This window comes from Pimephales promelas, chromosome 4 (assembly GCF_988280905.1).
Source record: "Pimephales promelas chromosome 4, fPimPro1.hap1.1, whole genome shotgun sequence".
Classification (NCBI taxonomy): domain Eukaryota; kingdom Metazoa; phylum Chordata; class Actinopteri; order Cypriniformes; family Leuciscidae; genus Pimephales; species Pimephales promelas.
In genome coordinates, this window is record NC_142772.1 from 16281704 (window position 1) to 16306845 (window position 25142).

At 41.3% G+C, this 25142-nt stretch overlaps 1 protein-coding gene across 4 annotated transcripts in view; it reads right to left on the bottom strand.

The window, feature by feature from the left end:
- specc1 (sperm antigen with calponin homology and coiled-coil domains 1) overlaps nt 1–25142 on the bottom strand; it is a 269017-nt gene that overhangs the window by 206385 nt on the left and 37490 nt on the right. For all 4 annotated transcript variants that reach the window (XM_089129997.1, XM_089129999.1, XM_089129998.1 and 1 more), the window contains exon 2: nt 5999–6193. In XM_089129997.1, coding sequence (XP_088986123.1) covers nt 5999–6160 — 162 coding nt within the window. In that variant the 5' untranslated portion in view covers nt 6161–6193. The remainder of the gene's footprint in view (nt 1–5998; nt 6194–25142) is intronic.

Below are 25142 nucleotides of genomic sequence, written 5' to 3' on the forward strand. Positions count from 1 at the left end.
ATGCAACACATCAAACTTATTCACAAATAGATTTTTTTTTCAGCTCAAATGTTTTCTAGGATCAAAGATTGTCAATATCACAGCAGTGTAATTTCCGACCATATAGCAGTGTCATTGATGTACAGGGATACAAAATTGACTAAGGACCCTCCAAAATGGCGATTTCAATCCGGATGGCTGGGGGATCCATCGTTTGTTGACTTTTTAGGTAAACAAATTGATATTTATTTTGAAACAATTTTTTACGGGGACAAATCATTAGTTTTTGTAGTTCCAAAAATAAAAAATCTCAACAAGAATTGAAAACATTAGAGATGAAGATTAAAAAGCTGGAGAATGAGATTCATCAGAATGAATATGTATGTACAGATTCACATAAGCAACTTTTGTTGCTTCGATCCAAGACACGTTTTCTGAAAATAAATCACGACGAAATTATTGAAATTAAAGCAGACCTTTTATGATCAAGGAGAGAAGACAGGAAAGGTGCTTGAATGGCAAATAAAAACTAGACAAGCTGAGAGGGTTATTGCTTATATTGAAAATGATGGTAGTTCCCTTTCATAGTCACTCTGAGTTACGTCGGAATGACGGAGAATGGGGGTTTCGCATAGAAAGCCAATCCTCTTCGAGTATTAAAAAACGAGCCAATGGCAAAGAAATGCCATGGGTCTGCGGAATTTGCATACCGTATCTTCGCCTCACCCCGTGAGTATAAAAGAAGGAAGCGGACGCAACTGCAGTATGTTTTCGCTTCGGAGCCAAGAGAACTTCTTCACTCCACAAGCCACACAATCTAAGTTACTACTGTGACTCACCTCTTCGAGACGAGCGAACTCTCCGGTGTTGGTGTGACGGCGGTACCCAGCGAGTTTCACATTGCCTGCGATCTGAGCAGTGGTCTGCCAGTGAGTGTGTCTCTCCCTGGTCGCTTCAGCATCCGTGGAGTTTTCTCCTCTCACTGAAAGAGTGTGCACACGGCACGTCTTTTTAAAGACGATCTACCCGTGTATTCCTGAGTGCGGTATTCTGATAGTCAGCTGATGGGCGCGAGCGCTGTTTGACGTGTTTGGGCTTTGATCACGCTCAGACAGCGCTCGTGGGTGTGTCACTTTCTCTCAGTGGGAACGTGATCATCGCAATGTATAACGGTTGAGACTCAATGAGCTAGAGTGAGAGTCCCCTCATACACAACCCAAACTATTTTCTCCACGTAAGATAGTACTTCGGCTGGTGGCCAGGGTAACCAAAAGACGTCAGGTCTGGAACTAAACCGACGAAAATTCCTCGGTCCACACCCCGCCTTTCACGTTGCAACCCACGTGGTGCAGAGTGAGTGGGCGGGGCCTGCCCGTGGGCCCGCGTTCTCATTTGGTCCCGCAGCTGATAAAATCATGTTTATCGCCGCATCACAAGGTTGAGCTGGAGTCCTCTGGAGATGGCTCGTGTGTGCTGCTGTCCTCGGATGTGCTAGCATAGCGAGTTTGATTCAGGGTTCACAGCTATGCTTTCCCGGGCTGCCACGAGTATTGGGTTTGTGTGGAAAATTCTGCCATGTCCCAAGCACTTAAGGCTGATGATTGGTTTTTGGGGGTGGCGAACCAAAATCCTTTCTTGCCGGATGTGCATGAAGAGGCCGTGAGATTGTGGAAGTCTCCTTTGACTTTTCACGATCACTCAGTGGCCTCTTCTGCCTTCTCTGCCCTCGTAGAGGCCGCAGTCTAGGGTACACTGGGGTTTCCCCCTGTGGAGTGTTCTGTGGCAACACTTATGTGTCCCCACAGCGCCTCCACTGCCCTCCCCCCCCCTCCCCCCTCTAACTATGGAGTCAGAAGCACCTGAGGTCCCTTCGTGCTGTTTACATTCCAGGAGACTGGAACCAGGCAGCCGACGAGCTGTCGCGGTTCTGTCCAGTCTCCGGAGAATGGCAACTCCATCCCCTGTCAGTCCAGCTGATTTGGGACCAGTTCGGGGACGCGCAGATAGATCTGTTCGCTTCCCAGGACTCATCCCATTGCGCCCTGTTCTACTCTCCGACCGAGGGCACGCTGGGCACAGACGCCTTGGCGCATAGCTGGCCACGGGGCCTACGCAAGTATGCGTTTCCCCCAGTGAGCCTTCTCGCACGTACCCTATGCAAGATCAAGGAGGACGAGGAGCAGGTCTTGCTGGTAGCCCCATATTGGCCCAACAAGACCTGGTTCTCCGAAATGGTACTCCTCGCGACAGCACCTCCTCTGCCTATTCCTCTGAGGAAGGACCTCCTTTCTCAGAGACGGAGTGCCACAGGGTGCCGGCACCCTCGTCCCGATCTGTGGAGACTACACGTGTGGCTCCTAGATGGGACGAGGCAGGTTTGAGTACCCTGCCACCTGCGGTGGCGGCTACCATCACTTCCGCTAGAGTGTCGTCCACGAGACACGCCTATGCGTTGAAGTGGAACCTCTTCGTCAACTGGTGCTCTTCTCGCCGAGAAGACCCCCGGAGTTGCTCGATCAGTGTCGTGCTTTCCTTCCTGCAAGAAGGGTTGGAGCGAAGGCTGTCTCCTTCCACCCTGAAAGTTTATGTGGCTGCAATTGCCGCCTTTCGTGAAGCAGTCGAAGGTAAGTCATTGGGGAAGCACGATCTGATCATCAGGTTCCTGAGGGGAGCGAGGAGACTGAATCCTCCTCGCCCTCCTCTCTTACCCTCTTGGGACCTCTCAGTGGTTTTGAATGGCCTGCAGAGGCCTCCCTTTGAGCCTCTGTAATCAGTTGTGATTAAATTCCTGTCAATGAAGACAGCGCTCCTGGTTGCACTGGCCTCTATCAAGAGGGTAGGGGACCTGCACGCATTCTCCGTTGACGAAGCGTGCCTGGAATTTGGGCCGACATACTCTCACGTGATCCTGAGACCCCGGCCTGGATATGTGCGCAAGGTTCCCACCACTCCCTTCCGGGACCAGGTGGTGAACCTGCAAGCGCTGCCCCTGGAGGAGGCAGACCCAGCCTTGGCACTGCTCTGTCCAGTACGCGCCATCCGTGCTTACGTAGACAGAACGCGGTGTTTCAGGACCTCAGACCAGATCTTTGTCTGTTATGGTGGGAGCCAGAAGGGAAGGGCTCTCTCAAAGCAGCGGCTGTCTCACTGGATTGTGGACACCATCGCTTTGGCTTACCAGCAGCAAGGTTGACCGTGCCCCCTTGGTGTGACGGCCCACTTCACCCGGAGTGTGGCCTCCTCGCTAGCAGACATCTGCAGAGCTGCAGGGTGGGCGACTCCTAACACATTCACTAGATTCTATAATCTTCGAGTGGAGCCTGTGTCCTCTCTTGTACTCGCTCATCCGGCCAGTACTGGACCCGCTCAGGTGTCTTCGCTTGCGCACCATTCCACTCCACGGACTGGATAAGTGCGATATTTCCTCAGCTGAGCTTCCATTGAAGCCCTGAGTCCTCCAGCACTTTTGATGCTGACGCCAGTGTCCGTTGCCCGGACGTCGGCTAGGTGCCTTCGTGTGCATGGTTCCTGCTAGTAACCTCCACATGTGTAATTCCACTGTAAGCCTCTCTGAGCATGTGTCTTCCCTCGGCAAGCCACCTTGCCATCCCTGGAGTTAAGATTCTAGCCACCCTACGGGTTGGTCACTCCAGTATCGTCCGTATGGGACCCTATGGGGCCATATGTGTAATTCTTAAGTCCTCCCTATGGTAGGCATACTGCGGCATATTCCCCTAAGGGGGATATGCTCCCCAGTGTACCTTGGTGTTCCTGTTTCAAGTAGGACTCCTCGTAAGGAGGCTAAATGTGTCAGGGGTCAGACTTGCGCAGGGCACTGGAAGACAGCTGTGAAGGTGGCGTGATTACATGGGGGACCCCCATTCTCCGTCATTCTGACGTAACTCGGAGTGACTACGAAAGGGAACGTATGTAACGTCTCGGTTACGTATGTAACCCTCGTTCCCTGAGTAGGGAACGGAGACGTTACGTCTCCCTGCAAATTCCGCTGTACCGCTGGGTAGACGCCTGAGTTCAGTCTCGGCTCCTCAGCGAAGACATACTGCGGTTGCGTCCGCTTCCTCCTTTTATACTCACGGGGTGAGGCAGAGATACGCTATGCAAATTCCGCAGACCCATGGCATTTCTTTGCCATTGGCTCGTTTTTTAATACTCGAAGAGGATTGGCTTTCTATGCGAAACCCCCATTCTCCGTCATTCCGATGTAACGTCTCCGTTCCCTACTCAGGGAACGAGGGTTACATACGTAACCGAGACGTTCTGTAGTCGACCCAAAGCAAATTAATGAATCGTTTAGGTCGTATCATGTAAAACTATATGGTTCAGAATATTTACAAGGTTCTGAAGTACAAAAAAACTTTATTTGCATTTACCATGCACATCAGAGGAACAAAAAAAAGACCAAAACAAAAATAAAAGTTTGCAACAAGTAGTAGATAACATTGAACTGATGAAAGCGGGGAAGGCGGCGGGACCAGACAGCATCCCCATAGACATATATAAAAAATGTAAAGATAAATTAATAAGACCCATCTTAGATATGTTATTAGAAGCCTTTGAAAAAAAAATCTACCTCTTTCGACTGGCGCTTTAATTACTTTGTTGCCCAAAACAGGAAAGCCTAAAAATAAATGGGGAAATATGCACCCTATAAGTCTACTAAATTTGGATACGAAAATCCTGTGAAAAATGCTGGTAAGAAGATTAGAAAATCTATTACCATATTCAGTAGGGAATGATCAAAATAGTTTTATGTTACATAGACAAGGGTGCCATAATATTAGAAGGGTACCGAATATCTTGCATGACCAGAGGCGAAGAAAAGACACTGCTTTGCTGTCATTAGACGCAGAGAAAGCTTTCGACAGGGTCGAATGGGATTTTTTGTTCGACGTTTTGAAACGTTACAGACTCGGAGAGAATTACTATAAATAGGCCGGACTTTTATTTAAAGGGTTAGTTCACCCAAAAATGAAAATTAAGTCATTAATTACTCACCCCCATGCTGTTCCAACCCCGTAAGACCTTCGTTCATCTTTGGAACACAAATAAAGATATTTTTGATTGAATTTGAGAGCTGGATCAGTCCTACATAGAATGCCTAAGGGACTGGCTCTTGACGGCCCATAAAGTCATTAAAGAAAAGGTTTAAATATTCCATGTGCCTACAGCGGCTCAATTATAAGTTTATCACGCGACGAGACTACTTTTTGTGCGAAAAAAACATAAATAACGGCTTTATTCGACTATTCCATTACTTCCTTATTGGCGCATGCGCGAGAACTGAGACGAGGACGTTCTCCTTCGACTTGTTACCGGCTGCTCACCGCTTAGGAGTATTACCGCCACGATTGTTACTAAATTCATTTTATGTCGTCTTTGTTATGTAATTTAAAAAGAATTAAATTATTTTTTAAATTAATTTCTATTTTTGTATTAAAAAAACGATTTAAATAAATTATTCAACGACTTACTCATAAAACTCCACTTGACTCATTACTGGATGAAGTTTTTTTTATACAAATCTTTGGAATGAATAATTTTTTTTTTTAACTGTCACTTGTCGCAATAGCAGCACAATGAATGACAGCATATCCCCAGCTGTCTTAAACAAACCTCTTTGAGGTATGAAAAACATATATTACAATATTTTAGATTCAAAACTGTGAGTTTAGCCAAAAGGTGACCAGCTAGCAGTGCTGCTAAATATTGATAATTATATCAAATATTGGATGAGGAATATAATTATATGAATATAATTTTAATGGTTATTAATATAATATAAATATTGAAAACATTTTTAGCGATACAACCCAGTCCTAATAGTAGTGACAACCAAATTATTTACAGTATACCAATAATTACAGTATACCATACAGAAGAGCATACAATACACATGTAGAGATCTTGTGTCAAAAATGTAATTTTTAATTGGTCCTGTCTATGTCAGGGTCCCATCACTTTCATCCATTCCATTATCATATTAGATCATAAAAATCACCTTGCTGAGTCGCAGATCAGAAGCGATGGTGCTAGATGATCTGGAGGTCTTCATCCCGATGTTGCTGGAGTACGAGCCTTGAGAGATACTTGTAGACAGTTTTGGACGCTCTGGAGCACCCATTCTGGGCAGTGCTGTCTTGACAGTGCCCCCTTTCAACATGATCTTCTCAGTTTGTGACTCTCACTACTTGTTCTGTGGACAAAGCAACAAAAGTAACCAGAGGGTCTGAATTTCAGAAAATATTTCTAATAATAATAAAAAAAGCTCTCTAACATTGCATTTTGTACAATTGCTTTGACATAGCAACTGTCAAATGAACACAAATTTAAAAGCATGAAATGGCTTAGTGTCCTTATCAAATCATAAAGGGTCACAATTTAAGCTTTTGATTCAGTGTTTTTTGTGTCTTGGAGCAGCATAGTTCACAGTAAATGAAGAAAACTCCATATTTGCATGTGCAGTTTCACAATCACATAATTTCCAACATTATGTGGGCAGTTGATTACAGCATTTCAAGTGAAAAAAAAATTATAATTATTATTATTAATAATATTCTAATTGTATTTACTTCCTAAAACACCAGTGTAAACGTAATGTAGACTGAGACAATATATCACACCTAAAAAGTCCACTTTAAAGTCCAAGCCAATCTAAAGACTTCATTTGGACACTGAGGTTGGATTTAAACGTAATTTTTTAAGTGTACCAGATTGATGCATTTAACCTGAAAATTAAGAAAATTGTCTTCTGTGTGTTCACAAGAAGAAAAAGAAGAGAGAAAAAAAACAACGGGAACACTGGAATTAGATGGTTGAGTTCAGATCATGTTACAGGAAATAGTTGAATCCCAATGGGATTGCTGGATACAAACACTTAACAAGTGCTACATTTCAGTGTTTCATCATAACTAGGCCTACTGTACATTCTACTATTTGCACCAACAAAATTCAGCAGAATCAGAACACCTGTCGTTAAAACACACAAATTCTACACATTCATGCATGTTGGTTTAATAACTGTTTTGTCTAACTTGATAATAAAGTATTCACCTGCCAACGTAGTTTTCTAAGCTAGAGGTCTTCTACCCGACCCAAGCCAGAACAACCCAGACAAATTTCAGAATTTGATACAGATTATTCATGAAGGTTCTAACTTTTTAAGTTTGTGCCATAGGGTTCCAGGCTGCAACGAAAATTTGAGAGTGTGCAACTGAATTTTATATCCAGTGGCACGTGCGACCAGTAAATTTGTCCCTTTTTTTTTACACATTAAATGTGGAAGGGGCTTATCAATGAATCCGGAATGTGTGGAAGGCCAATGAGTGTGAGAAAAATAGGGAATGGCCACTGTATAACATGCCAGCAGACATGAGTATGTTTAGGATATATATACTATTAAATGTGTAAAAACTGTACTTGAGTATATTTGTATTGTACTCAAGTACATTTTTAACTCTTTCCCCGCCAAACACGGAATTTTCCGGGTTTAATGAAAAAACGCATCTGCGCCAAACACGGAATTTTCCGGGTATCCGTGTTTTAGGTGGTATAGACGAATCCGACGAGCGTTCTTGTGTAGGCTGCCATCTTGTGGCGACGCCATTACTGAGCTGTTACACCGGCATAGACATATGCACCGGTATGTAAACAAACCTCGGAGATAAGGTGATAACGCACCCTTGATGACAGCTACAGCCAGGCAGACTTGTTGGGTTGATGATGTTAGACATTGGCCTCCAGTCACAGATGAAGGTACAAACGATCTTACAGATTATTTATGAAAATAGCTTGGCAAGCAAGCTAGGCTAACGTTTGCTACCGAGGAAACTAAAAAAGATCTGTCCATTTGGCAACAATAAATAAATGAAATCAAATAAACAATTTCATGTTTTTCATTTGTGTCCATTATTTATCTCATTTTTACATTGCAACGGGCATGGGTAAGGTAACGTTACAGCTAGAAAGTATACACAATATCGACCAACTACTGTTTTTAAACCATGGAAAGAGGTCAATATAACAGCAGGAAAACAATAATGTCACATAACGTTACATTTAGCTCAGGAAAGCCATTTAATGACCATAGCATGTAAATTGAATAGAAAAAATAACAAGAGAGGAGATTTTGCTGATCACTATATCACACATTTATTATATTTTTTTACTTATGTCATTAAATAATTGTTATTATACGCGAATGTCCGCGTCTTGTACTCGCCCAGGAAATCTGTGTAAACCGTACGGCACCAGACAGGGGCAGTCGACCCGGGGTATTCACAGTGTTTTCTCTTCAAAATTGAAATTTTACTGCCACCATTGAAACAATTTATAACGGAAACTGTTTACCCACTCGACATTATACAAGGGCTAACGTTGTAACGTTAGTGACAGTCGTAAATCACGGGCTGTTTATTCCAGTGGACGCAAGTTGCAACTAAAACAATAGAAGGCAATGGCGCAACGCTACCCAGCAACAGCTCAGTAATGGCGCCCGCTTACTTCCGGTAGTTTCGCCGGATTCGTCTATACGGTAAGGAAGACCCGCGCGCATGTTCTGAATGAGTGCGCAACTCTTTGATCAGAGAAACAGATTGCAATCGTCTCAAACAGTGGAGTAGTGAGAATGTATCAGACAGACAATGCAGAGGTATATGGCTGAAGTACTGGAGGTTAATGGACTCGGAGTCCGATCACTCTTTATTTGATAATTCTGAATCTGATCGGGACGAAGTAGTCAGTGAGAGAGATGCACATGTTGTCACAGAAAGTTCTAGCCATGGACGTGCCGCAGATAGATCGTATAATATTATGACACTATAATATGTATGTGTGTGTGCAGGCATTTATGTGTGGCTGTCTAAATATGAAGGTGTAATTGTCAAATTATTTCTCTCTTTGTGCACATTTACAACATTGTAATATGTATGTGTGTGTGTGTGTGTGTGTGTGTGTGTGTGTGTGTGTGTGTGTGTGTGTGTGTGTGTGTGTGTGTGTGTGTGTGTGTGTGTGTGTGTGTCTAGGCCTGTTTATTGTAATTCCAATTATTCATTATTCACAGGTAGAACACAGAGAGGCAGAGGCAGAAGTTTTATTGCAAAAGTTACATTTCCCTTACATCCTGGGAAATTTGATATATTTTACATTTATTTTATGTTTTTAATTTATTTTGTAAAGTTTTATATATGAAGGAAACAACATCTGAATGTATTCTGCTTTTAAATGCACTTGTTTGATAAAAATACCTTTTTCTCAGTTTTTTGTCCAAAATGTTGTGTTTTTGACAAAACCTACCTCTGTTCAAGAGGCAATAAAAAAAGAACAGATGAAGATAAAATAAAAACGTTTTTTTTTTTTTGCCTAAAAGCAGAGGCTCAGATCTTTATTTTTATATATATCATCTTCATATATTCATGGAAGAAAATATTCAGCGGGGCATTCAAATTTAGCGAAAATCGTCAAAAACCCTGGCGGTGGCTGGCAACTTTTTTTTAAAACGCTGGCGGGGAAAGAGTTAATACATATTTTTCACCTGGGTTATAACATAAACAGAAAATTTGAATATAGAAACAATCTGAATAATTTTGTTTTTCAATTACAACCTGCCTGGTAACACTTTATTTGAAGGGGTGTGCATAAGACTGACATGATACTGTCATAAACATGACATAACACCTGTCATGAACATGAAGTCATGAAGATAAGTCTTTATGAATTTTTATGACTGTTGTCATTAAGTGTCATTCGCTAAATTATGACACTTTTAATGCAAAGTTGACATTGTTTAAAATGTCTTTGTTATGACAACTTGACATTAACTAAGACAAAAATGTCTTTGTTATGACAATTTGACATTAACCAAGAAATCATAAACTGTCAACCTGTCACATATGTCATAACAGGTCTAGTTATCAAACTTAAAGAAGTTATTTAGCTTTGTGTTAACATTACATTACCCTGTGATGTGTTATGGTTGGTTTTAACTTTGATTGTCATGACACCATTATAACTGTGACATGAATATTTTACTTGTCCTCAAGTAAAGTGGAACACATTGTACTAGTTATAAAGATGTCATTAAGTGTTATTACACTGTCAAATGCTTTAACAACAGTGTCATTAATATTTCCCCTTACCTCAAGTAAAGTGGAACACGTTGGACTAGTTATGATTTCTTGGTTAATGTCAAGTTGTCATAATCAAGACATTTTTGCCTTTGTTAATGTCAAGTTGTCATAACAAAGACATTTTAAACAATGTCAACTTTGCATTAAAAGTGTCATAATTTACCGAATGACAATTAAGGACAACAGTTATAAACATTCATAAAGACTCCTACATGTGCATGACAGGTGTTATGTCATGTTTATGACAGTGTCATGTCAGTCTTATGCACACCCCTTCAAATAAAGTGCTACCAGTTGGCTCTATTTAGGGCATGACTACCTACATCACACTATTTGATAAGATGTTGAACTCCATCATATCGCCGGGATGATAATCCTCCGATCTGAAGTGAAAGCTACACACGACCGTGTTTCTCAAAGCCGATGCGGAAGAGAAATCTGAAGAGAAATCTCTTCACCTGTACAAACCGCACCAGGCATGAAAGATAGCGCCATCCTTTTTCTTGTAATGGAAACCTGTGTCCTGAGAGGCCAGAGTTTTTACAACCTCCACAAACACAATAATTTACCATGATAAATTGAAATACAAAAACAATTACCCCTTTTCCACCAAAAAAAAGAACTGGTTCGGAACTGGTGCTGGTTCAAAGTTGGTTCGGAATAGGTTCAACTTGCGAACCCATTCAGAACCTATCTGTATTTCCACTGACTAAAAAGCGCCCAGGGAACGACGTTGTTGCGTCACTGTGTACGTCGCCATGCGTCTTAGCTAGAAAGCTCATTTTTTTAAGTGATTTAGTAATCAAAAGCCCCTATCAGAGACCCAATACCCTCAATGCAGAGTGTAGGTTTCACCATAGAAGATCTTTAAAACAGTTGATGCACAGAGACTGGGTGACTCAAAGTGACTCATTAGTGAACAAAGCGGAGGTAATGTGAGAGGAATGGACAGGTGGCCATTGACTGAAAGAGGCATAAGTGCTCTTTAAACCAGAGAAGGGAAGAGGGTGAGGGAGCTAATGGGTTCTGCAGAGAGCTGAGCATATACCCTTGTGGGTTGCTCTCAATGACTAAATGGTGAGATGCAAATATACATAGGCTCAACCATTTACAACATCCCAAGAGATGTGGAATGATAATATATGAACTTCAATGAGAAAGACTTGCTCAGTTGCTCAACATCTTCCTAGTTCCCACTTTTTACTCTCCACTCTCTATTCTTGTCTTTCCATGTACAAACAGCAATAACTGGCCTAATATTCAAGTTTAATGTGTGAAACATTTTTTTTTTTACTTTTTTTTGTTGCTGTAGAACTGCACAATTAATCGTTAAAAGATCACATCTTATTCCTACGCTACATGACATCAAATCTGCAATGTCTATTAAACCTTTGACAAGTGCGCTCACAGCTGAATATTCAGATATGTGCTGCCACTGACCAAGAGAGATCAGTTGTCATGAATGGGCAGGGTGCTACTTTTGCTAGGGGGATAGAGAGCATTGGCTCCCTATTAAACATTGTATACATTTTAGAAATATTGCTGATTACTTACAAAGCACTAAATGGTTTAGTTCCCAAGTACTTGAGCGAGCTCCTAATGCATTAAGAGTCAGTCATGTCTCACAATTTCAAAATTCCGGCCAGTTGATGATACCTAGTAGGGGTGCAACGAAATTCCAGCCGCCGAAAATGTTTGGCCGAAAATCGTATTATCGGTTTCGAGCTGAAAACGTAAACCGAAAATTAATGTCACCCACCAGCCCCTCCCATCTGCGCGCAAGCAAATAGGTTTCACTCACATGCGCAAGTGCTTAGCTTTCACTCACGGTTGAGCTGTAATCACGCATCTGTTTATCAAAGATTAAGAATGTCATATTTTGGATACATGGATGTATCCAAAATATATGTATCCATATATTGGATACATGTATTTTTCATACATGGACGTATTTTAAAGTTTCAGATGAGAACACCAAAGTTGCAATATGTAACATTTGTTCTGCAAAAATCTCAAGAGGGGGTGCGGTGCCAAAGAACTTTTTAAACAACAGGTTTGATACACCATCTGAAATCACGACATCCAATTGAACATGACGAGTACCGCAAAACTACATTGGTTAAAAATACCTCAACTCACAAACACCCTCGGTGGCCACACTCTTTGAAAGGGGTAAGAAATTTGCAGATGATAGTGCCAAAGCACATTTACATTTTACATTTAGCTGATACTTTTATCCAAAGCGACTTACAACTGCTATATTTGTCAGAGGTCGCACGCCTCTCGAGCAACTAGGGGTTAAGTGTCTTGGTCAGGGACACATTGGTATCTCGCAGTGGATTCAAACCCTGGTCTCTCACACCAAAGGCATGTGTCTCATCCACTGCGTCATCACCACCATCAACTCGGAGGACCGAGTTGTAAAACACGTGACGTTCATGAGTTCTTGTCCACAGGCATTCTTCGCTTGAACATGGCATTACTGAGAAAGTAATGGAATTCATTGCCTTAGATGACCAGCCATTTTCTGTTGTGGAGGACATTGGATTTCGTAGGCTCATACAACATATTGAGCCGCGTTATACACCGTCAATCAGATTTTGCAGAAACATGTCTACCTGCAATTTATGACCGAGTTGCAAAACCCGTTCCTGAGTTCTTGTCCACAGCCATTCAAACTCTAAGTTTTACCAGAGACATTTGGAGCTCAGACGTTAGCCCAACTAGCATGCTTAGCTTAACAGCAAAGTGGATTGACGACGATTTTAAATTCCAAAACATTTTGCTTCACTCACGGGAGTTTGTTGGGTCACACACTGCAGCAGCGATATGTGATGCTTTGTCTACAATGCTTGACACTAGGCACATTGAGAAGTCTAATGTGCATGCGATTGTCTGAGATAATGCATGGAATATATGATAAAGGCTATGGAGGACAGTGGACTGAACAGCATACCATGCATGGCACACACGCTTTAGTTGGCTGTGAATGAAGGAGTGCTGAGTCAGCACAGCATTTTAGAAATAACAGCAATCGGGAGAAAAATCGTGGGACACTTTAAACATTCTCCGCTTGCCCGACTGCAAGATTTGCAAATCCAATTTCACCCAAACGACTCCAGCAAAATGTAGCTACTCACTGGAACAGTACGTACTACATGTTGCAAAGTCTACTTGAACAGAAGCTGGTCATAGCTGCCTAGTGCCTATATGACAGATTAAGGCCCTGTCCCAATACTCACTTGAGCCCTAAGGCCTTCCTCGAAGTGGACACTTGTTGAAAGTGCACTTAGCGGAGAAAGAGCGCAAGGGCCCGAAGCTGTGAAGAGCAGAATTGGGACAGTTTTGCACACCTCAAAAAGCTACTTTTTTTTTTTTTTTTAACTCTTAGCCAGCAACCTTTTTGTTAATGCTATTAATATTAAAACAGTTTTTGGCTAAGATAAAATGTGATTGAGGTTTACCTGAGTTTATACTGCCTTACCATATTCACAGAGATTCGAAATGCAATGTTAATTGTTATGGAAATTGATATATGAAATTCCCATACATGAAAAAAAAAAAAAACATGACGTGTTGGTGATATATTTTGTATAGGCTATAGATTAGTCTAACATATAGGCTGTATAAAATAAAACAACACAACCTTGTCTCTTTTTATTTTATTGACCAAGAATAGCCATTATTAAAGTATAAGCTTAAAAAGTATAAGTAGTATAAGTATAAGAAGCTATATAAGTCAACAAATAAGGCAAGTTAAAAGATTCAGTCAAACATACGTTTCAACGTTACAGTTAAATAGCCTAAATAGTTATGAAACTTCACTTTTCCCCTCAGCCAAAACGATTTTCCAGGGAACAAATCATAGATTAATGAGACCAAAGATCGCCCGTCTGATGTACACAAGCCGATTTATAACTCATGTTTAACCACTAGACACAGAGCCCGCGGGAAACGCAAGAATGACTAGCCGGGGCAAGGCTGTTGCAGGCGGGGTACATGAGCGCTGAGCACCCGCCGCCCTGTGACTACCTGGAACTCCGAACGTCAGATAAATTTTTTAAAATAGGCGCTATTTTTATAAATAAACCACAGATTTGAGCTTTAAACAACTATATTCTCTACTGAAAAACTCTTAAAACTACATTTCGTGACCCAATGACACAAATATTTTTGAAAAATTATTCACCACACCGGCATCCTTTATCTTCGGAGTTTCCGCTCCCGAACAGCACCATAGCAACCGTTCTCCCCTACAAGGATTCTGGGTAATATCCTATAGCAAAGTGAGGTCTGATGCGCACTTACGAAAAGGGTGCATTAAGTGCCCTTTTGATCACCCCTGGAGAACACTATTAGAGGATTGGGACACCCTACGGTCTTGCACCCCTTAGCGAGAACGCGCATTGAGGGGCACAAGGGCGCAAGTGCGGATATTGGGACAATAAGATCTGCCCTTTACTTTGAGTGCACACCAGACCCGTGAATGCTAATGGTAAACAGCGTCTCTTCTCACCCCATTCGAACAGATGACTAAGGTTTTTTTCCTTTGATAGCAGCACTGAAGCGTCTTCTTGGAAAAGAGGTGGAAATGGATCACGGTGTAAAAACAGCTAAAACGACTCTATTGGAGGCTGTTAACAAGTCCAACCCTCTCTACTGTACTGCAACAATACTAGACCAGCGTTTTAAAGAACATTACTTTGTCAAAGAGAAAAAGCAGTGAGTGCGTGAAATGACACTAAAAGAGCTGACGATTGAAACATCTGGTGAAGGAAGAGACTCGACGGGGAGCACACCGCAAATGGTGCATAAGAAACGGTTACATACAAGTGAGGAGACACTTACTTTCTGAGATGTTTGACAAAATTTTACAGGAAAGCACCCCGATTTGTAGCGGTCTTGGAACAAGCGCAGCCTCACAACAAATAGAGACGCATCTAGCTGAACTACCCATTTCCAGAAGCAACAATCCCCTTGACTGCAGCCGTGCGAACAAAGGCCGGTTTCCATTGCTTGCGCGGATTTCACACAGATATTAGGGGTGTAACAGTACACAAAAATCACGGTTCGGTACGTACCTCGGTTTTAAATTCACGGTTCGGTACGTTTTCGATACAGCAAAAAGAAAGAAATGCCAGAGAAATTTCCTATTTGTTTAAAAAAATATATATATTTTTAAATAAGTATGAGTTTTCCTAGATCTTGAAACTTTCAGGTTTATAAATGGGGTCATCTTTGAAGGATGAACAAATAATGTTTTGGTCATCACATTAAAAATAACATTTAAATATATATTTATTTATATAATATTTGAATTTTGAAGAGCTGGAAAAAGATGTGTGAAGTACTTGAAAGCATTTCACCATTCCAGCCAAACTGGTTCCAGTTAGTGTTACTATATTAAAAGTGTTACTATATTAAATCCATGGTGAATGTTGCTGGTCTGTGGACGTAAAGTATTACTAGTTCATTCACTGCACAATATTTCTCCTGGTTTCCATGACAGCGCTGTTTGATCTAATAGAGATCTACGGTTAATAACGGAGAAATGTGAATGCTTCTCACTAGATCTCGCAGCGATGTTATTACCTCAGTGGCGAATTCAAATGTTTTCTTTACTGGATCTCTTAGCGCTGTGTAGTAACATTGTTGCTTGATCGAGATCGGCTCGCGCTGCACAGATGTTGCTGGTCCGAACTGATAAACGATCCGTGAAGCACATAACGAGTAGCGCAGTTTCGTTCTGCTTTCATTACGCTTGCCATTTGATGCCATTTCAGCACGAATTTTGCCGGCAGGAAAAATGGTCCAAGCAATCGTTCGGTTTGTATGCGTACCGAACCGGAAGCCTCGAACCGAAACGGTTCAATACGAATACATGTACCGTTACACCCCTAACAGATATGTATCTGCCCCAAGCACCAGCACAGACAGTGAGAGACTATTTAGTGCAGCCTCTCATGTTCTTAACGAGAAGAGGAACCGTTCCTGTCAAAAAGCTGAGCAACTTTTGTTCTTAAAGAGAAACCTGCCACTTTTGCTTAAATAAACAGCAGTCCAATTTTCTGAGTATAGCAGTTACATTAAAATGTGCATAGCACTGTACAACTATGTTTCCTAGGGCTACATAGGCTTAAATGTTTCTTTACAGTTTGAGTTTGGATTAAGTTCTATTGCTGTTTTACACTGTTGTTTTGCACAGTTTTAAACAACTGTTTAAATGCAGCAGCAGAATAGAGGCCCACTGCCATTCTGTGATTTTGTATCCAGTTATTCAGATAATTGTGGATCTATTTTGCACAACTTTTTTGAACATAAAACTCGAAGAATATCCCCTTGTCTTGCCTCCTAGTTTCCCCTTACCTAGCCCCCTTGTTAAGTCCTTGTCTATTCCTCATTCACTAATTGTGTTCACCTGGTCCTCATTTGCTCCATTCCCTTTATATTGTGCTTCCTTGCTGCTTATCTTTGCTGGATCATTGTTTTGTGTTCATGTCCAGGTCATGTTCAGGTCTCTCTGTAGCTTGTATCTTTGCAGCTTTTGCTTTGGGGTTATCTTATGGGGCTTTTACAATGGCAGTTTAGTTCGGAACAAGGCGAGGTTCGTATAAAAAAAAAACCCCGCTAATGTGAACGCTGTCATGCGGACCCGGGCGCGCTCTGGGGTACCAAACCTGAGACTACCTGGAGGAGGTGGTCTGAGTTTGGTTACTCCCGAAACGTGCCGTGGTTCGCCTGAATGTTAAAGCAACACAGATTTGGGTGCGCACTTGTTCAGAAAGTAAAGTAACTTGCTCATGCATTTGATCTTATTGTGATTTATTCAGTAAAACACTTGTAAGGGATGATAGTGTTAATGATTTACCTTGGATATGAGTGAGAGTGAGCCTGCAGTGTATTCGTGCATTGCGCGTGGAATCAGGGCAACAAATTTGGAAATTCACTGTCTCCTCAAAAGAGTGCGTTTGCAAGCACCAGAAGGCCACCTTATGCGACACACACAGTGAACCAGTATTGTTCAGTGCATAATACAGCACATAATAGTAGCGAATTAATAAAAAACACAATACTGACCCCTTTAAGATGTTTTCTTTACATGTGAAATAAAGAAAACAGTTACAAACTGAAACAGGAAGTGTTTCTGGACCAGTGTTGTTTACATCTTGTGACATTTTCGGCCGCTCGAAGGAGGAAAGAGAAACGTTAGAGAGATGGGTGATTAACTGGCCTCGGCGGGTTAAAAACACACTCGTTTCTCATGTCGCCGCTGACGCATGTGCGCAGGAAAGCGTGGCCACTTTCTGTAACGTAAGAAAGCTGGCCGCGCGCTCAGAGCTGCATAAAATTATCTGCAAGTGCCGGAATCGAACACGGGTCTCTGGCGCGAAAAGCTTTATGTTTTACCACTGAGCCACAGCAGTAAAGACACAAGCTGAATAGCGCAAGCAGATAAGAGGGCGTGACAGTGGCGAACAGGTCCAGCCTCTGCGGAACTAACACACCATAAACCCATTTTGGTGAAGCTATGCACAGGGGACAGGCTCGCTCTCTTGTAAGTAAAGAAAGCTAGCCGCGGTCAGCACAGCTGTAAGCGGCTCGCCCCTCATACAGCGCGGGACTCCGGAGCTGAGAGGGGCGTGGCATGAGCCGCAGGTGTGCGAGGCATCTTTAAAAAGACGCTCGCTGCTCTTTTGTGACGTTACACAAGCAAAATACAAATGTAAGGATAAGTCGCCGGATGGCGTTAGCTCACAGGATGGCTGAAGGTGGCGAAGACGGCCGGCTTCCTTAGACTCGGTCCACGCTCGCTAAGAGATGCCTTCTCAATGGCGACGCGGCTAACTCTCGGATATCAGCAGGTGCGTATAGCCTTGCTGAATTGATGAAAATCGGAAAACAGCGGGAAACTTGCCTATTTATTGACTTGGGCCACGGCATTTTGGTGGGCTTTGACGCAATGAGAGCGTGTCAGCTTCTCATTGGCTCCGAGTTCAACCGAGTTCCCTCATAGGCTGTAGAAGTTCTCCCTGAGCGAACCAATGAGCTGCTAGCTAGCCCGCTCATGGTCTGCTGCAGATGATCTCCGATGACAATGGATAAAAAATGTAAGGATAATTTTTTGGCTTCAACTTCTCAGAAAGATTAATCTTTCCCGTAGCGTAAGCTAGCTTACGCAATATGAAAGAACTTCTCGTAAGAGAACTACACACTTGCATGCACACTGCTGTTGTTGAGAAGACAGTAAATTAGGTTGAGTGTAATTAGAGGAAGCCTGTGAATGCTTATCTGATTACAACACAGTATGAAGACTATTTAAAGGAACTGGCATATGACGCGGACCCAATAGGCCCATCTGAAGATCACACAGCAAACTGAGAGAGCACACAAGTATACCATTGATTGATTTATAAATGCTGAAATTTAAGTGTAAGTGTTAAACCAATGATAATCCACATCTCAATAGGTTGCAGGCCCACAGCAACAAAACCATTGCATAACGAGCCACCTAACAGAGCGTCGTTGCAGCCATTTATTCAGGTCAAAATGTTGTTGTTGCATTAGTTACATCTTGCATACTGTATTTGAATCTCAGCCAAAATTTCAGCCTTAGGGACAAGATAATTTAACATTTATCTTTGCTACATCAGCAGTTTCAGCAGAAGAGAGGTTAGTACACTTCGCTCTAGCTTGCAAACAGAACGTGTGTGATCTGAAGATAACCTTCAGTTTGACTATGAAAAACATGATGTCGGTCTCATGATTTTGTCCCATATAAAGTGACCCAAATCAAAATCCACCGTCCAAAAAGCAAAGAGGCAAAATCTAAACCTCAAAGAGCAGGCTTTAAAAACGAACCAAGCCAGAATATCAGAATGGTAATTATAATTTTTACACCCTCCACCACTATATAAGTTTCATCTATTTAAATAAGGATCAAAGTACTATTCTACAGACTATTCTCTATGAAAAATAGATGTCCTCTCCACATATTGCAAATTTAAATAAAGACTTTTGGCAAAGATCCGTTTAAATCCAATGTAACATCTTTCTCTTCACAGCATGTTGGGCAATAGAGCTGGGTTGCTAATATTGATTAATTGGATTTAACTATGTTTGTATACGGATATTCGTTTTTATTATCCAATATTGATTCTTAAATTGTTTTATTTGTATGGTACGGTACAAAATTTTGTTAAAAGGTATGGTAAAGGCCGATAATCACATTTTATGACTTGTTTGGTACTCAGTAAGAAACCGATCGCAATTTGATGACATCAACACGTGAGGACGTATATGATGCATGGGGATTTAGTAAACACGTAAACAAGTCGCCACAGGTCCCCGTCCCTCGCATAAATGTAATTTCGCTTGTACGTAGCAAACTTTATCACAGTACTTGTATGTAATTTCAAAAAAATTGCGCCAGAATTAGTGTTTATGTGTGTCTGTGTGTGTGTGTGTGTGTTGCACATGCCCATCATTTCAAAGGGAACACGATTACAACGCTAAAGTACATAAATGTATCAAATAACCATACCGAAACGTACTGGTCCATTCTCATTTATGTTTATTCTGCCGGAGTCTCTTCGTACTATTTATATATTCCGATTCAAACGTACGCTGAATGACATTGAAAACAGCGCGTCTCTCACTCTCTTAGCCCTTCTGCTTACCGACTGCCATAGGCATCAAGTTACGCCCTCATCCAAAGGCAGGGCGGGGATATGCAGCTCATTTGCATTTAAAGCCGTATACCTCCGAAACAGGTCATTTTTAAGCAGGCCCCAAAATGACATTTTCAAATGGTTATAATAAATTAACTGTGGGGTATTTTGAGCTGAAACTTCACAAATACATTCTAGGGACACCAGAGACCAATATTACATCTTGTAAAAAGGGGCATAATAGGTGCCCTTTAAGGACACAGACCGCATTAGGTTTACACTGTCGCTTTAATAAGTCGGATCTTGTCCAATGATATGCGGATCCAAATGCACTGATGCACACGGTACACTCACAACTGTTTAAGACATAACCGACATTTACATGAATACTGTCCAAACCGGACATTTAGACATAATGTTGTGTGTATTTGTCTATTCAGACACGAAAGAGAGCTCAGTTCAGTACCCGCGCGCTGTATGTGTCTACACGACGCGTCGGGTCGGGTTTGTGCCCACAGAAAACCGTACCGAATACAGCTCTTTTTTTAAATCATCACTCTTATTCAGATCTATAGACTATGTCTGCTCTACTCGTTCTCCCAGACGTTTACATTTTTTAACAGGTTTTGGCACCGTAGAGTAGACCAACAGTAACGTTACAAATGTGCGCATCACACACGCAGGACATCAGTTCTGACTGGATCGCTCCCCAGATCATCACTATCTAACATTTGCATCTAGTTTTTATTAGTTTCTCGTCTCGTTTTTGTCTGTGAAAAAATGTTGTTAACGAAAATAATAAAAACGGAAACTTTTTTACGGCAAGTTTTGCAGACAGGCAATCCGTCATCTTCTATTACACCCTTGTTATTCTTTGTGCACGCAAAATGCTCCCACAATGCTGACTTGAGGCGGGGTTTTTTCTGTGGAAATAGAGCGTCGCTGCTTAGTCCCTCTAGTGACTGATGAGCACTTTAAGCTGGTGCACCGCTGGTGTAACTTTGTTTTCGTTTTGTGTTAGTTGCCCGTGCATAATACACAGTGTAGCAAAGTCTTTACGATTAATTAACCGTGACGTTTTAAATCACGTTTAATTGTGAAATCCGGTAATCGCTGCATCCCTAATCATGGCTAATGGTGGAGAAAAGATTGATTTTTAATACAAATAAATTTTTCAGTAAAACTCTCCTTTCTTCTCAACCAGTTTTTTTTACATAACCAAATTGTTCGGTGTGATCAGGTTCATTCTTATTTGACTAGGTCAGCTGAAGATGGCCAGATGATGTTGCCACGTCCAAATTCAAATGCTTTAAAGTGAACAGTTATTTATCGTGCCATTAATCATTGGAACAATTGTCCATTGAATATACGTAAAATGAATGGCAAAGTCTCTTTCAGGTACTGTCTGAGAATGCACTATTTAGAATTGTGAGTAGAGAATGTATGAATGGAATAATGATGGTAACATTGTAATAATTTATTTTGATTAATTTTTGATGATGTTTATAATGATGTCTACAATGTTTTAATTGTTTTTAGATAATCATTGTTATGTAATTTATTCTCTTTTATACCATGGTCTGGGTGAATACTCGATTCTGATTGGCTGCAGGGTGTCCGTTAAAAAGTGATAGAGGACACCTAGTAAAGTAGTTCTGGTAAAACTGCCTGTTTACCATTCGAAATTAATAAATAAATGCGCTGCCTACAACGGCTGTGAGTAACCATAGCAACAGGCAGTCACATGCTCTATCATCTAACGTTAGATATTATAACCTAATACAACAATGAGCGACTTCGTGCTATTTCTTTTAACATTTATGGAGAATATGGCAACTTTGACGACTGGTATGCTGCTGAAGAAAGAAAAAATGTAAATAAAACGGAGAAAATTACACCGCTGCTGCTCTGCTCCATTGAACTCTATTGGTAACGACGTAACTTGCGACCATAGTTGGATAACGATGCTTTCGGGAAACGCACCCCTGAATGAGACCCTGCGGGAGTTTTACACAGCTGTCCAGACAACCAAGCCAGGAGAAGGCTGAACGTTACAGCGTTTCAAGCCTAAGGAGCCTGAGGCAAATGACCCTCTCTTTGATCTGATTAATTTATTGCCCTCTATAACGTTAAGCGCAAATCGGTTGAGCTCAGAGCTAATTGTTTTTTTTATTGTTGTTTGATTAATTGTTTTATGTGTAATAAAAAAAAAACTATTCCTACCTTTGTGTTTCATGAAAAAAAAATGCATTTGTGAACCTGAAGGGATACGAGCTAAGCGGACTATAAATATCTCCGGTTGCTAAATAAACAGTCAGGCAAGGCAAGTTATTATTTGTAAAAACTAGATTTAGCCTAATTAAAATATAAACTAATGTTTTAAAACTGTTTTATTTGGCAAGTGACCATAGTATAAGCGGGTTAATGCCCTCCGAGGTGTCCATTGTCAGGTTTTAATGGACTTCGGCGGAGGCAACCGTCCTCCGCTGCGCGTCGGCCGGTTTACGCCTCGCCGTCGTCCATTAAAACCTGACAATGGACACCTCGTCGGGCATTAACCCTTACGTGGACCCCAGGAAGACTAGCTTCTCACTTTGGTGACAGCTAATGGGGATCCTTTTAACAATAAACAATAAACGTCACCCATAGGTTTCTGAAGAGGGTTTTTGAAGCCTAAAGTGGGCGGGGCCGGCCCTCGCCATCTTGGCAGTGCGTCACCTCTCGTCACTACCGGATAAATTAAAATGGGATGCGGGTGGGGCTGAGGTGCTAATGATATGCTACTGCCCTCACGCTGAATTGACAGCTGATGGAAAAAGTAAAGCCAATGCTTAAAGTTCATGTTTTTGCCCTTCTAAATATTATAATAGTTAAGACGTAACTAAAAGTGAGACTACTTTACTTTTTTATCAACTTTATTAATCTCACAAGGGGCAATTAGTTAAGAGCATGTATACAAGTACATAACACAGATCACACACATTTCACACACTCACAACATTCAAGCAGTCAACTATGTGCATCGTGATGCATTATTATTCTGCTAGTTAAAAATTAATTAGTTACTTACAATATTGCTCTAAGCTTATGCATGTGACAGACAGTGTTTCAAGGCAAGCACATGTCAGTCGGCATCTCACGTCAAGTTCGTAAAGAGCTTTATTCAGTCCATTTTACAATCTGATTTTGACCGCCAGCTCCTCAGATGGGTCAAACCAAAGATATTACCTCAGAACTTCAAGTAAATGAACTAGAAATCCGCGCTCATTCAAGGGTGTGCGTCTATTGCATGGACGGAGAGAACGCACTGATATCATCAGACATCCATTAGTGCATGGAAACAGCTGGAAACACAGCACTGGTTGTTCTCTCCATACTCTCAACACGATGGAATCCAACGGCGTGCTCGGGCGAAGGTATAATACATAAAATTGTTTGAAATAATCCCGGAAAAAGCACAAACACAGCTGAGGGTGACGCTAACAGACACTAGACAAACGACTAGCATTGAAAGCGGCGGCAAGAATCACTCAAGTGTCACTCAAGTGGCCACGCCCTTAATTATGCAGAACTATAAGTTTTAAATATAATTTAAACAGATGAGTTGTAAAAAAATTCACCCCCCTCACAGTCATCATGAAGGGCAAAATTAGTGATATAGACCAAAACAACTATTTGCCACCAGGTTGTAAACATGTTTTTTTCTGCTGTGAATTCAAACATTTTAACTTGGTGGAGATACAGATTTAACTCGCTTTTGCGGCCACTCGATGAATTGCAGTTTAATTCACTTCCGTGTTGGCTTCAAGAGAGACGCCCGTTTCACACATACTCCGTTTGCAGTGCGTATGCGGTGAGTGTTGCGGTGCGTATCCGGTACAGGAGCCGCACGCGCTAAAGTGCTTTCACATATGCTGCGTTTGCAGTGCGTGAGCTGTACCACAAACACTCGCTATTTTTATTTCAAAATCAGAAGTTATGCAGCAATAGCGTGTGACCAACAGTCCTGTTATCCCAGTCCTGTTTTCACGTCCTTCCTGGCCGTTTTTTATAAAGTGATGTCCTGGTTTAAAAAAAAAAAAAAAAAAAGCTGGAAAAGATCAGCTTTATAGCAAATAGGAGATGAGCAGACAAGGAGGATGAGGAGGAAAAACAGGATAAAGAGGAAGGAAACGAGTTCGTTTTTGTACGTTTGTGAGAGGTATTTTTGTTCAATTTGAAGGTATTTCTTTTAGTTAATTAATATTGATATATTTATTTTTCTAATACAGAAGAGACATTATTTTTTAATCATTATTTCATTCATTATTTTTTAAACCAACCTGTCATAATAAAACATGTTGAGTATCCTCTGAGAAGCCTATCTGATTTTGTGTCTTAATACAACAATTTTCTATCCACAGAAGGGGCATAGCCTATTTTAATTGTATTGAAATTAATAAGGCATCTTTGAGTAAACTTCGAGTATCATCTGTTTTCTGGACCATGTGTCCTGGTTTTGGTAATCAAAACCATATGCAGTAACTTTTTTTAAAATAAAAGTTTTGCCATGGCTTTGCGATTCTTTTTTACAAACTTGAATGGACGCATGCTCGTTTAAACACGATTTAAACAACGAATGCATACAATTCCATGCATTACTTGTATATTAAGATGTCTTAAAGTAAAAATATGAAACAATTAAATACCTTTATGGAGAGATTACTACATTTTATTGAATTAAATGCATTTATGGTGAAACTACTACATTTCGAGGTCAATCTGAGTTCATTTTGACCACGAACCGTGCACTGTCACTTTATTTCTGCGTTTGCAGCACAGCAGAAATAGACTCGGTACGGAAACGATCTCTGCACTGCTGTATACGCACCGCAACTGGAACGGATCGACGGACTGCATCCGCGTGCAGTGTGAAAGCTCTAACCTGTTAACATGGGTACGGAAAAAAATACGGACCGCATACGCACTGCAAACGGAGTATGTGTGAAACGGGCGAGAGACGGGGAGGTTGCCCCTTGGGCTACTCATACAGTGAAAGCATGAACTCTAAATTAAATTAGGGATGCACCAATACCATTTTTCATAACTGATCTGATACCCAAATTCAAAGTATCGGCCATTATTGATAACAATCCGATACTAGTGCTGTTTAAATCTTATGCACATCCCGGGTGCAGAATGATGTGCTTTAAAGCAACATGGAGTCACAGCGCAGTGCTAAAAAATGGAAAAATCTTAGTGTGTATCATATCAAACATAATCGGATTAATAAACGGTTTAATGAGCCTCTTTCTTCACAATTTTAAATTCCAGTGTGTGATGTCATTGCCAATTCATAGTCCTCTCATAG